The following is a 13,926-nucleotide window of genomic DNA, read 5'->3' on the forward strand; positions in this document are numbered from 1 at the left end:
TATGACTCATCCATAAAAGGCGTTTTGTGTGCTTGAACTTGCAAAAACTGAATCATGAACGTGCATTTCACAGACAATTCGAAAAGGAGCCACCTGAAAGGAAGTCCATATCAAGATGGCATGGTGAATTCATAAAAGATGGGTGCTTAAAAGAACAGGATGCCCCTTAACTTCAAAAGATGTGAACTGCTTTCCAGCGGAGCTCTCATACATCGACCATAAAAGCCAGTAAGGAACTTCAGTGTCCTTCAAGAAATTTTTTGGCGTGTCTTAGGAAGACGACTGCTCATGACGCTTTACAAGCTACAGTTAGTCCAAAAGTTGAAGGACACTGATAAACCAGCTCATCGTGACTTTTGCTACATTGCAACGCAACAAAAGATGGATGATGATGGCTTGTTTTTAGTGATAAGGCAACTTTTGCCGTAAATTGCAAAGTTAACAAGCATAACACTCAGCATAAGCAACATTACCCAAAGGTAAGCCACCTATGGACCATTATTCTTTGAAAGAGCAACAGTCAATGGTGAGCTGTAGCTCGACATGCTGGAAAACTGGTTAATGGATGAATTGAGTGAGAAAAAGTCTGTTGACTTCATTTTCTAACAGGATGGGGCGGCACTGCATTGGAGCTTCATGGTTTGACAGTTTTTGAACACAACACTGCCAGACAGATGGATTTGACGGTCTGGGCAGAATGGTCACTAGTTAATGTCCTGGCCATTCAGAGCTCACACCATGCAGTTTCATTTTGCATGGATTTTTAAAAGGATTGGTCTATGTGCCCCCTATTCTAAAAGACGTGGATAAGCAGAAAGAACGAATTACAGGAGCTGTTGCAACCATTGGCAATGGAATAATGGGACACAATTGGCAGGAATTTGACTTGTCGGCTTGATGTGTGTCCTGTGACCAATGGTGTTCACTTTGAACATTCCATGTAAAAATTGAGATTACAAGATTTCTGAGTTTACCAGATGTAGTTTTTACAGGGATCAGAATGGAGATTTTCATTTTCAGCTGAAATAGCCAGGGTCCAGGGGCCGCAGGCCCCGGCCAGGTCCAGGGCGGAGCCCGGTGGGGGGCGAAGCCCCCCTTAAGCCAACAGCATTTATCTTATTTGCTATGTGAAAATTGCACTAGAATGAATTAAATCCAACAAAACAGAAACCATGTATTATATATATATATATATATATATATATATATATATAAATTAAAAAAATAATAATATATTGACATTAAAAGCATTTGTAATATTGAACATGATCATGATGATACAAAATAATTTATTTTAATCATGTTTATAACAAATTTTAAATTTTGTTTATCCTGTTCTAAAGATTGTATAAACACAAAAGATAAAATCATTTCATAAATAAATAGATTTATAAATACCTTAGATTGGGATTTTCTGTCACACAGGGGAACCAGTGGTTGACTGCTGCTAGTATTTGAAGTGGAAGGATTTGGAACGGCCAATAATGTTGAACCGGTGGTGTTGCTGTTAGTTTCACTGCCGATTTTAAATGCGGATCCGAGTGCATAATTTGATCGCCGGCAAGCTATTTTTGCTTTGTGCTTGTTCATTTTAGCATGATCGATCAGTGCCACACAACCTCGCGTACCATAATTGATCAGATCGACACAGTATAGACACTTTGCTTTCCCTGGAACATCACACTTTGCGATGAACTGGCTCAAAGTTTCTGTAACTTCCTCGATCTTTGTGCCGATTTTAACGTTTACTGTGACAGTCTTCTCCAGCCATGACCACTTAAATTTATTCTTGATTCCTTTATCAATCTCGGAGACAAAAGCCTTGTCTTCTTTTCTTAGTATTTTCATATTTACTTTTTCAAACACTCATTTCACCGTTTGAAAAGACCGGAAGGAGCGCCATGTTTGAGAAATCCAATGCTCTGAACAAAAGCTCCGCTGATTGGTTAACAGCGAACCTATCGACCAATGGTAGGAGTCGATCTATTTGTTAGCTAAACCACGTTGTGTGTTATAGATCTAATGCGCTGCGCTTCTTTTTGCCGATTTTTCTCGCGATCTCTAACTGCTAACTTGGGGTGATGAAACAGTCACGTATCATACCTCACTCCCCCAAAATATTTTCTCATCGAATTTAGATGATTTACGGGAATGACCTTTGGGGTTCAAAAACAGCGGAAATCCGCGGATCCGCGGAAAATTCTGATCCCTGTTTTTATATACTTAATCGTTTCTTAGATATCAAATTCACTTTTCGAACACCTTGTATGATCAGTATAGCTTATGTATAATTTATAGATGCTATAAAAGTGCCCTGAGGGTACAATCAGTCGGGTGTTAAATTTTGATGTTACCTGTGAAGATCCACAAAAGAAAAAGCAAACGTTTCACTCCGGGGCTCCTCATTTTCTTCTTCTGCTTCCACTTCATCATCCTCATCTTTCTCCCCACTTAGATTCCTCAAGCTACTCTTGGTGGGTTCACTTTGAACTCTTTCCTCCGCCAGGGAAAATTTAGATTGACTACCCGTCATGCTGCTTCTGAGGCTGAATGCGTGGAAGGATCAATTAAATAATGAAAAAATTAAGTTTGGCAAAACCAAAAACAATGATGGCCTGGTGGACACATTAAATCATTTAGTGTGCATACCTCGGTGGTGTTTTGGCATGTGATAAACCAGACACGATGGAGGAATACGAAGGATAGCTCATTAAAGACACACCCCTCTCCCGCCTTCCACTTTTAGACATCCGAAGTGGGACTGAGGAACCTCCTCCTCCGTCCTGCAGCTCCCGCACCATTGACTGGAGAACAACAATTCAGAGTATTAGAAATGTGTAAGAGAATTGTATATTTAAACCCTTCATAAACAAGGATACTACCTACTCAGCTAGACTCAATCTTTTCAAAGTAAAACAGATGTAACTGGCATTGTTAGACTTTAAAGCTGGGGTGCATCGTATGAGGCAGGGTTTGAGAACGAATGGCTCGTGAGCCAGATGTGGCTCTTATGACTACAATTGGGTCAAAAACAAAACAAGGGTCATGAGAATTTTCCCTACATCATTCCAGTCGTAGCATATGCTAAAGCAGAGCAGCGCAATCAATTTTTGTCATTGAACATTGCATCATTCATACAAAATTGGCATGAAACAGCCATACATAATCAATACAAAGCCATTCAGTTCAAGAGAACAGAATGCGCTGTAGAAATACAGAGAAAAGGGAAGTAAATAAATAGAAGAAAAAGAAAAATGAAAATCATGACCAGTTTAATTCAATCCAGACATTATTATATATGTTTTGGACTGTGGGAGTGTTTATCAAACTTAAAGATTCTGAGTGCATAAAAAGCTCCGCCCATCAGAGTGCATGCACTCTTTACATAGCTCCGCCCAACTCTGACACTCACCCAACATAATTGCTCTGGGTACTTGGCTGGCGTTTTTGAGTGTTTACAGTTTGTTTTGTGACTTTTCATCATAAGTTTGATTACGGTCCGTATCTGGCTGCTGTAGTTAAAAAGCAATATCACGCAACGACCGAGCTCACTATGACATCATGTCAGACTTACCAGTAAGTACTTCTCGGAGAAGGATGGTGTGCTGGGTGCAGTCCAACTTTGCACTGATGTCTTCCTGCTCCATCCAGACGGTCTGCTGCTCGATAAAAGTCCCCCCTTTTCACCATTGTCCAATGGACTCCACGCACAAACACGCAAAACATAATTAGTTGGGGCTGGCTGATGCCAGGCCAACGCATTGACACTCTTGCTATAAGTACAGTGGAAATGAGTTGGGCTGGCAATGACTTATTTGCAATGTTTGCCATCCAAAATGAATGGGCCCATTCATTTTACATTGGAGGGCTTGGTCACCATGGTAACCAGAAACGTTTCCAGATATTTTTAATAGGGATGGCCCCAGTGGGTCACCGACTCACATTAAATGTAACCATGGGCAAAAGGCATCGAGTAGATGCTAATAACTACAGTACATGCTAAAAGAGGTGGGTAGAATAGCCAAAAGTTTTACTCAAGTAAAAAGGACTGTTACTTCAGAATAATATTACTCAATTAGAAGTAGTCATCCATATACTTACTTGAGTTTAAGTAAAAAAGTACTTGGTGAAATAATTACTCTAGTCCTGAGTAACTGTAACAACATCGTATTTATTGATTTTTTTTTAAAACAACCAATCAGATCAAAGTATCAAAGTACATCCAATCAACAAAGAATAAATTTCAAAAGTAGATGAATAATAATCAATGTAAATTCATGTGCTTTAATAAACAAAAAAAATAAAATAGTACAAATCAAATAAATTAAGAACAATGGATATATATGGTAGCAGCACGGCGGCGCAGTGGTTAGCGCGTGTGCGGCACACGTCTGAGGTCATGAGATCGAACCTTCCTGTGTGGAGTTTGCATGTTCTCCCCGTGCTTGCGTGGGTTTCCTCCGGGCACTCCGGTTCCCTCCCACATTCCAAAAACATGCATGTCAGGTTAATTAGCCGGTCCAAATTGTCCCTAGGTGTGAATGAGCAAGTGAGTTGTCCGTCTCTGTGTGCACTGCGACTGGCTGGCAACCAGTTCAGGGTGTCCCATGCCCACTGCCCAAAGATAGCTGGGGATGGGCTCCAGCACCCCCACGACCCTACTGAGGATAAAGCGGTGCACATAATGGATGGATAGATATACAGTGGAACCTCTGTTTTCGAAAGCCTCTCAGTTCGAACAAATCGGAGTCCGACCAAAAATTGAGAAATTCTTGCTTCGCTGTTCGGTCAAAAAATCGGAGTTCGAACGCCGGTAATGCGTGAGTGCGTACGCTAGGGTGCGATGCTGAGCGGCGTACGGGTGTAGATCGCTCTTTTCGTGACCAACTGTTGTCGCGTGCGGATGTGCTTCGTTTTTCTTTCGCTTTTAATATAGGTGTACGAAGTATTTTAGCCCCTAATTATGCCTCCGAAGAAAGTCAGTGCAAGCAGCAAAGTTGCTACAGGTGAAAAAAGAAAAGTAGTGCGTACAACTATTGCATTTAAGAAAGAAATAATAGCAAAATATATAGGAGGTGTGCGAGTGTCTGATCCTCTCCCCACCGTCCACCTGCACCTTCTGCTGATCACCACAAAGGTAAGAAATCCTATGCATAATTCTTTTTTTGATTTTTACATGTTCATGTTAGCGTAATCTTTCGTACGGTTTACGTTAAACATTCAAGGTAAACATTCAAGGTGTTGGAACGGATTAAAACGATTTACATTATTTTTAATGGTAAAAATGATTTTGGTGATCAAACAAATCGGTTTTCGAACAGGGTTCTGGAACAGATTATGGTCGAGAACCGAGGTTCCAACTGTATATGTATGTACACACACACACACTATATATCTTGTTAGTCGTTTAGCGCCTACTTGCTAGTTTATTACTTTGTTCCCAGCAGCAAGTACTGTTACTTCAGAATAATATGACACATACAGAAGTAAAAATTAGTCATCCAAATTACTTAAGTAAAAAAGTACTCTGAAAAAACTACTCAAGTACTGAGTGACTGTATTGATTTTCTTTTATAATCAGATCATCAAACCATCAAAATCCTTCCAATCAACAATAAATTACAAATCTGTGTCATTGTAAGTTGATTTGCATGTGCATTAGAAATATATATATATATATATATATATATATACACACACACACACATATATATGTGTGTGTGAGGCTAAATTTACATGCACTGCACATACAGCACAGTAAAAAAGCCTTCCTACATATGTAATTAATGTAAACATATTTTTTCAAACAAGAAGGTTAAATCAATGACGCAGGATGGTTGAGCAAAATAATAGTAATACATTTTACTTCCAAGCACATTACAGGACACCGAAGTTCGCTGTAAGCCGAAATGCTTCATGTTTCCTTAAGTTTGATGTTGAATTCTTAAATGCAGAAAATTCCGTTTGTTTAGGCAAACAAGAGACATTGCATATTGTTGCTGGTGTTTGGCACCCTTTTTAAGAGGAACCTGCTTTTGATTTGAGGACAGGGGTACTCCTCCTCCCCTGTTTTTTAATAGTCAGTATTGCTGAGCGACATTTTCGATCTGTTTCATCTGTAATAAACTTTTCCCCACCGCTGAAGTTGAATATGGTCACGTAACGAGGCTGCTACATTTGATTGGTTAAACATGGTTGCGCCTGGCGGAGTTCTGCGTCAAAATAAAAGCGCCTTAGCGGGGACAAACAGACACTTAATAATTTCCCAGCAAAGTACGTAACGAAGTAACCACTTGAGTGTTGCCTAATGCAGCAGAGTAAGTATTGTTTTTTTTCCACAATTTTACTCAAGCAAAAGTAAAAGTATAGGGATTTAAAAATACTACTAGAAGTACAAAATTTCCCAAAACTTACTCAGGTAAATGTAACAGAGTAAATGTACCATTTTGAAGACAGCATTGAGTAAGTGTACTCCGTTACTACCCACCTCTGCATGCTAACCACTACACTCTGATGACTATATGCTAACGACTACATGCTTACAAGTATGTTAAAAACTACATGCTAAATAGAAGTTTTCCAACGAGTAAAAGCTAACAACTATATGCTAACAAATAGATGCAAATGAGTAGATGCTAATGACTAAATGCCAATAACTACATACTGGCGACTAAATGCTAACGAATAGATAGTAAAAAGTAAATGGGAAAAAGTAGATGCTAACAACTACATGCTGGCGACTAAATGCTAACAAGTAGATGCTAACAACTACATATTAATAAATAGATGCTAACAAGTCGATGCAAACAAGTAGATGCAAACTACTTGCAGACGACCACACACTAATGAATAAATGCTATGGACCACATGCCAAGCCCAAAGTGTCACAATTGCTGCGGGATTTGTCTAGTTAATCTTTGTTGTTTTAAAGGTGTGTGTGCGCGAGTCTATGTATTCCTTACTTCCAGGTAACCTCCAGTTGGAGTTTGATGGTCCCCAGCTGGGTGATGTCCACCAGCATTAGTTGCGGAGTAGCCACAAAGAAATGTGAGCTTGCACATGTCACCATGCCCACCAGCTGCCAACCTAGACCCTTGGCCTCTGAAACCTGACAGAAGGGTGCTCCACTTTAGCCAGAAACATCAAGAATGGGCCTTCTCAACATTTATTTCACTTGTTTGGGGCGGCAACTAAAGATTGTTTTCATCATCGATGAATCAGTCAATTATTTTTTCGTTTAATCAATAAATCGGATTTCTTAAAGGCATTTTCAAAATTTCTCCTCCTTATTCAAATATTGAAATTTTGGACGGATAGAATAATAGTGTACAAAACAACAGAATATTCTATAATACAAACTAAAAAAAAAATCCAAGTGTTTGTAAAATAACTTGATAACAAAAATACATAGAAATGTATGCTATACACCTGCAAATATGTAAGATACAGACGCTCCCCCATTTACGAACATTCAAGTTAAGATACCAACATTTTTTTCGGGATGTCGAAAAATATCCGGACATCGCTGTAAGTTAGATTTTGAATTGTGTGCACCTTTTTCCGAGTAGAGGACATTACTACAGAGCTTCTCTCTGCTGCGTGGCGCTGTGAGAAGTCACCCAGCATCCACCCCAAAGAAGAAATCAGACTTCTACTTCCTGGTTCATGTGTATACACACTGCACTGCATCTCTAGCACGCTAAAAACTTTGATGTTTTTATTGTTTAATATTTCGTGCATCCATTCGATATGGTTGATATAAAGCTTAAAGAAGAGGCGAGCCGTTTCCTTTGAAATTAAAGTTATATAGAATAGAATATGCCTTTATTGTCATTGTTACAACATGGGATATGCTGTGACAACGAAATTGGACGACTCCAGTTCCACATTTACAGTGAGGATAAGGAAACAAAGAGACAAAGGAACAAAGAACTACTGACTTAACAACTGACTTCGTTGTAAGTAGGCTTTGTTTTCCTCCGTTGGGGGAGGGGGGGGGCTGTCAAACAGAGTTGCCGGAATATTTGATCTTAAGGAAGCTTGATGTGGTTGAGAAAATGGTTGGATCACTTTTTTTTCGTCCAATTTTTACCACGTAGGAGGAAGTCGCATTAACTCTTCCAAAAGTAAGCTAAACTGAACTTTATTTATCTTTAGCTTTACAGTCAAGTCAAGTCATGTTTATTTGTGATGCCCTTAACACAAGAAGTCTCAAGGGCTTCACAGACCACAGAATGTCAACGCCTAATGTAGCTTTGTTTTTCAGTACTATGCTTTATCACTCAGCCTGCTTTGTTTACGTTATAGAGAATATTATTATTTTAAACGTTTATTTTTCAGTTTCAAAACAATACAGCGTACTTATACAAGCCTTAAACATACTTGTATAAACCTTAAACATACGTTCCATACAAAATATAGCACTGGAGCAACTTAAACAAATTCTACTTACGAACGATCGTGAAAAAAATGTAAACCCACTTTCCGAATTTTACAACAATTTTTCTGGGGGCGTCAAAAATGTTTTCTCTTTGTATTTCTGTAGCACCTTCTGTTCCCTTGAAAATGATTTAACTTTGTTTCATGATGAAACAGTCAAACACTACAAAGTTTCATGCCAATTTTGTTTGTAATGATGCAATGTTCAATATTGCGGATTTTAAGAAATGATAACTATTATAAAAATGGTCTTGGCCCCCTTTGACAGACCAACGTGGTATTACAACGCCCAGCGCCACAACAGAATTGTGTGCGCTTTCATTTGCATCGATTTAATGTAGTTGATGGCTTATAAATCACTTGATACAAAGAATCTATTATATAATCAACGCTTTGAATAATAGATCCAAACATGGAGACACATGTCGTGTATTAAGAAAAAAAAACACCCTTTTGAAGACCGGATAGCATTTATCTGATATTTATGTTAAGATTCTTTCACCAAACGCAGACAGTAAAACTATGTAGAGGAGGCATGTCAAACAAATGGCCCGTGTTTACCTTGATTTCAAAATTGTGCTTTATGTGCGGGAGAAAGAGCATCTCCTCCTCATCCCAGGACTGGACGTCGTCGTTTTGGATACGGCCACGGGTCCTCCAGCGCTGACGGCCCAATTGTATAACCACCTAAACCACCGATGAACAGTAGGTAAGTGTAGACCTATAATAAAGCTGCAGTTTGTGGGTTGGGAAGACAATAGGAATGTACTAAGGAACACTAAAGTATAGAGGTCGACTGATTATCTGGCGGGACGATTATTGGCACCAATATTTGGTCATTTGACAGATATCGGTATCTGCATTTTTATTTATTCAAAAGGGCTGATTAAATTCAAATTCAAATTGTGTTATTTAGGCTAAAATGCAGTCCAACCACTCTCTACCTCTCTCCCGCCTTCCGTTTCTGACGCTACCCACCCTACACCTTCTGATTGGATAAGCGACCGGGAGCAGAGTCACTGAAGCAGGAAGAATAACAATAACAGCTGCAGCTCTGCTAATTCCTGAGTCCCGACATGCTTGTGAATCAAGACCACTTATAATATAGAGCAGGGGTCGGCAATCTATGACACGCATGCCAGCAGTGGCACGCGAGGGCATAACCAGTGGCACACAAGCGCACGGCAAAATAATAATGATTAGACTTTTAAAAATGCGCATTTTTACCTGAAATTTAGACATTTTAAGTTGCGCGCCGTGTGATTTAGAGGCTTTACGTGGGTTTTTGTGTCAGTGTGTGTTTGCGCGGCGCCTCGCAGAAGCGGGATCCGTGTTTTAACCCAGCCAACAAAAGCCAGCGAACGAATCATGACGGTCCCTCGAGCGAAAACCTCACATTCTTTCCATCCAGCGTGGACAGATGACTGAGGCTTTGTGCAAAAAATGACCGTGCTGTTTTGTGCATAATGCCCCGAGAGCGTTGTACCTCGCGCATCAAGTGTTAAACGTCATTACGAGACGAAACATGAACATGAAAACCTTTGTCACTGCTAAAAACACCACAACTGAAGCAAGCTATCACATTACTCACTGCATAGCAAAGCACAGAAAACCATTTACCGATGGCGAATATTTTAAAGAAGTGTGTGTGTGTGTGTGCCTTCTGCTGTTATTTCAAGTTTTGATATTTTCTGCAACAAGATATCATTGATGAATGGTACGGTAGCTGTCCATAGCACTTGTTTTGGAGTTCATTGTTGATGAAAATCGGTTGATTCTGGTTAATTCTTGTGGCAAAAAGTTGAAGTCATGGATGGCTACAGGCCTTTCCATTTGTTATTCACATAACTTTTTTTAGTTGATTGATGAACAAGAAGTGGGTGATACATTGGTCAGTTATAACTGTTTTCAACCAGTGTGCCCCGGCACACTAGTGTGTGCCGTGAGACCTTGTCTAGTGTGCCGCTGGAATTTGCTCAATTTTATCTTTCCCAAAAAATCAGGCCATTATTCAGTATTTTGCCATTTTCAGACGAGGAACTGTAATAGTCATCCATATCAGTAGGTGGCAGTAGATATTTTAGTACTAATTATCTGCTCTTGATGTCCGGCGGGACAGAAGAAAAACTGAGATCACTTGCACTCGTTTCTTGGTTTTTATTGGAATGAAGGAATGACAAGGCGTGATTCTTTGATCCGTTGTTTGATGGTTTGATGAAGCTTGAAAGGCGGGCGAAGGCTTGGCGGGAATGGTCGCGGACAGGCGGAATCGTCATGTTGTTGGTCGGGGCTGGAGAAGAAGGACGTAGTCGTGTTCGGAAGAGTACAGGTACCAGAGGGCTCTGGCGGACAGGCTTAATGCGAGAGACGTGAAATGTCGGGTGAACCCTCATGGTGCTGGGCAGATCGGATATACTCAAGATTCTTGTGATCAGTCCAAACCAGGAACGGAACTGGCACCCCTTCCGGCCAGTGGCGCCATTCCTCAAGTGCCAATTTTATGGCTAGCAGCTCATGATCCCCCACGTCATAATTGCGTTCGGCGGGGGATAAGCGTCGTGAAAAGAATGCACAGGGATGCATCTTTTGATCCTCGGCCGACCTTTGAGAGAGGACAGGCCCAACTCCTACGTTCGAGGCATCCACTTCAACGACTAGCTGACGCCCCGGGTCAGGTACTTGGAGGATGGGCACCGTCGAAAATCTTGAGGGTGGTGAATGCTTTGTTGGCCGCAGGAGACCATCTGAATGTTTCCTTGGGGCTAGTGAGAGCCGTCAGGGGACCCGCTACCGTGCTATAGTTCTGAATAAATCGTCGGTAAAAAAATGGCGAAACCCAACAACTGCCGGAGCTTCTTGCGATCTTTGGGGACAGGCCAGGAGGTGACTGCCGACACCTTTGCAGGATCCATCTGTAATCTCCCCTCCGCGATGATATACCCCAGGAATGACACGGTTTGGGCGTGGAACTCACACTTCTCAGCCTTAACGAAGAAGGAGTTCTCTAGGAGTCATCGAAGGACAAGTTGGACGTGCTGCTTGTGTTCCTCCAGGGATTAAGAGAAAATCAGAATGTCATCCAAGTAGACAAACACAAACTTGTTGAGTACATCACGCAGCACGTCGTTGATAAGGAACTGGAAGAAGGCGGGGGCGTTCGTTAGACCAAAAGGCATGACTAAATATTCGTAGTGCCCGGTGGGAGTGTTAAAGGCCTTTTTCCATTCATCTACCTCCCGGATACGGACCAGATAATAAGCGTTTCTGAGGTCCAATTTAGTGAACACCGTGGCCCCTTGCAGCAGATCAAAGGCGGAGGCGAGCAGTGGTAAAGGGTAGCGATTCTTCACTGTTATTTCATTAAGGCCCGGTAGTCAATGCACGGTCGTAAGGAACCATCTTTCTTGCCGACAAAAAAACCCCCAGCTCCAGCCGGGGAAGAGGACGGCCGTATTATTCCGGCTGCCAAGGCCTCCAAGATATATTCCTCCATGGACTGTCTTTCGGGTGCAGAAAGGGAATAAAGATGACCCCGCGGGGGAGTAGAGCCAGGCAGAAGGTCGATAGCACAGTCGTAGGGGCGATGTGGAGGAAGGGAAGTGGCCTTGGCTTTGCTGAAGACTTCCCGTAGGTGGTGATAGCAGGCAGGGACCTTGGACAGGTCAGGAGGAGACTTAGAAGCCACGGGTCGGTCAGGGTGAGATGCAGAACGTAGACAAGATTAATGATCAAAGTGAGAGGTGTGCCGTACCAGCCATGGATGACCCAAAACGAGTGGCTGGCTGGGGGATGGAAGCAGGTGGAACCGGATTTGCTCCCTATGATTGCCAGAAAGTCTCATCTCCATTGGTTCAGTAACCTGTGTAACTGTGCCCAGAAGACGGCCATCTAGTGCTCGGGCAATGATAGGAGTAGCGAGGGGATTCAATGGAATCTTGAGTTTGTGAGCGAGGGAGAGGTCCAAAATGTTAGCTTCGGCCCCGGAATCCAAGTCTCTGTGGGGAACCAGCAATCAGTAGATGCACCTCGAGGGAAGGTCGAGAGGTCTTGGAGGACGGGAAAAGGGCAGAACTCAATCGGACACCCCCCCCTTTTAGCGGACATGTTGAGATTCGATGCCCCTGGCCGCCGCAATCAAGACAAAATCCCTCAGAAACCCGCCGCCGACGCTCTTCGGCCAATAACGCTGCCCGATTAACCTCCATTGCTTTGTGGGGAACTGTCATCGGGGATCGGGGTGTTTGGAACCCACTTGGCTCTTTGGGCGAGTTCGTCGGTATTCGTATTGTTCTTCCCCTTTCCTGTCGTCGTGCTTGGACCCGACGGTCAATTCGCGGCGTCAGTGCAATGGCATTGTCGAGGGTAGAAGGCAGAGTATGGGACACCAACTCGTCCTTTAAATAGTCGGCTAAACTGTGGAGATAAGCGTCCACCAACGCTCCCTCATTCCAACTACTCTGGCTAGCAAGTGTTCTGAAGTCTATGGAGTAATCGGCGACAGAACGTTTTTCTTGGCGTATGTTCAGAAGGGAGCGGGATGCGTCAGACGAGGCCGACCCACTGTCAAATACTTTCAGAATTTCCTGGGAGAATAGGGCGAACGAGGAACATGCCACCGATCCCCGGCTCTCCCAGTCATGTGGTTAATGACGAACGCTACCTTGGCTGCTTCGGACATGAAGTTTCGGGGTTCCAGGTCGAAAATGAGTCGACAGTTTACGAGGAAGGCACGAACTTGGGTAGAGTCGCCGCAAAACCTTTCGCGTGCGCCCACACGTGGTTCTGCTGCTTCGGAGACATGCGAGGTAGGCAATGGAATGATCGGCGAGGGTGTTTGTGGGATCGGAGACGGATTGACTGGTTGCGGAAATGGTGACGTCAGTAATTTTGACAGTTGCTCTGACAGACTCACTACTTGCTGTTGGTTTTGTAGCAAGAGATGTTGCTGCTGTTGCAAAAGACCTTGTTGCTATTGGACTTGTAGTAGCGTGGCGACGTCACTTGCGGACTCTTGTACGGTGCTCTCGGTCCATTGTAGCCGCTGCAGAGCGGAAGGAGATTCAGAGTTGCTTGATTCTTCCCTCGGAGTAACGCGCGCTGATCTCATGATTTGGTCTGATTGTTCAGGCGGGACAGAAGGAAAACTCAGATCACTTGCACTCGTTTCTTGGTTTTTATTGGAAGGAAGGAATGTCAAGGCGTGATTCTTCGATCCGTTGTTTGACGGATCGATGAAGCTTGACAGGTGGGCGAAGGCTTGGCGGGAAGGACGTCGTCGTGTTTGGAAGAGTGATCAGGAGTCAGACGGGCAGGGCAGGTCGTAGGCAAATTCGGAAACGGGTCGGCAACGGAGATCAAGCAGAAGAAAACCGGAGGCAGGCAAAGAGTCGGAGGTACGGGCTTTCTGGGCAGATGGCAACAGGTAGCATAGTACAATCAGACAGCTTGTTTCTGGAAGCTGAGGATTTAAATGGACAGGGCGCGCCT

At 42.7% G+C, this 13,926-nt stretch overlaps 1 protein-coding gene across 3 annotated transcripts in view; it reads right to left on the reverse strand.

The window, feature by feature from the left end:
• The window catches only part of ripor3 (RIPOR family member 3), a 75,633-nt gene that overhangs the window by 12,611 nt on the left and 49,096 nt on the right, over positions 1–13,926 (reverse strand). For all 3 annotated transcript variants that reach the window (XM_088337469.1, XM_088337468.1, XM_088337470.1), the window contains exons 10-14: positions 9,001–9,126; positions 6,963–7,108; positions 3,575–3,701; positions 2,650–2,804; positions 2,355–2,546 (exon numbers count right to left, since the gene is read on the reverse strand). In XM_088337469.1, the coding sequence (XP_088193595.1) occupies positions 2,355–2,546; positions 2,650–2,804; positions 3,575–3,701; positions 6,963–7,108; positions 9,001–9,126 (746 nt within the window). The remainder of the gene's footprint in view (positions 1–2,354; positions 2,547–2,649; positions 2,805–3,574; positions 3,702–6,962; positions 7,109–9,000; positions 9,127–13,926) is intronic.

Source organism: Urocampus carinirostris, chromosome 6 (assembly GCF_059441175.1).
Source record: "Urocampus carinirostris isolate Australia breed hairy pipefish chromosome 6, RoL_Ucar_1.0, whole genome shotgun sequence".
NCBI lineage: Eukaryota > Metazoa > Chordata > Actinopteri > Syngnathiformes > Syngnathidae > Urocampus > Urocampus carinirostris.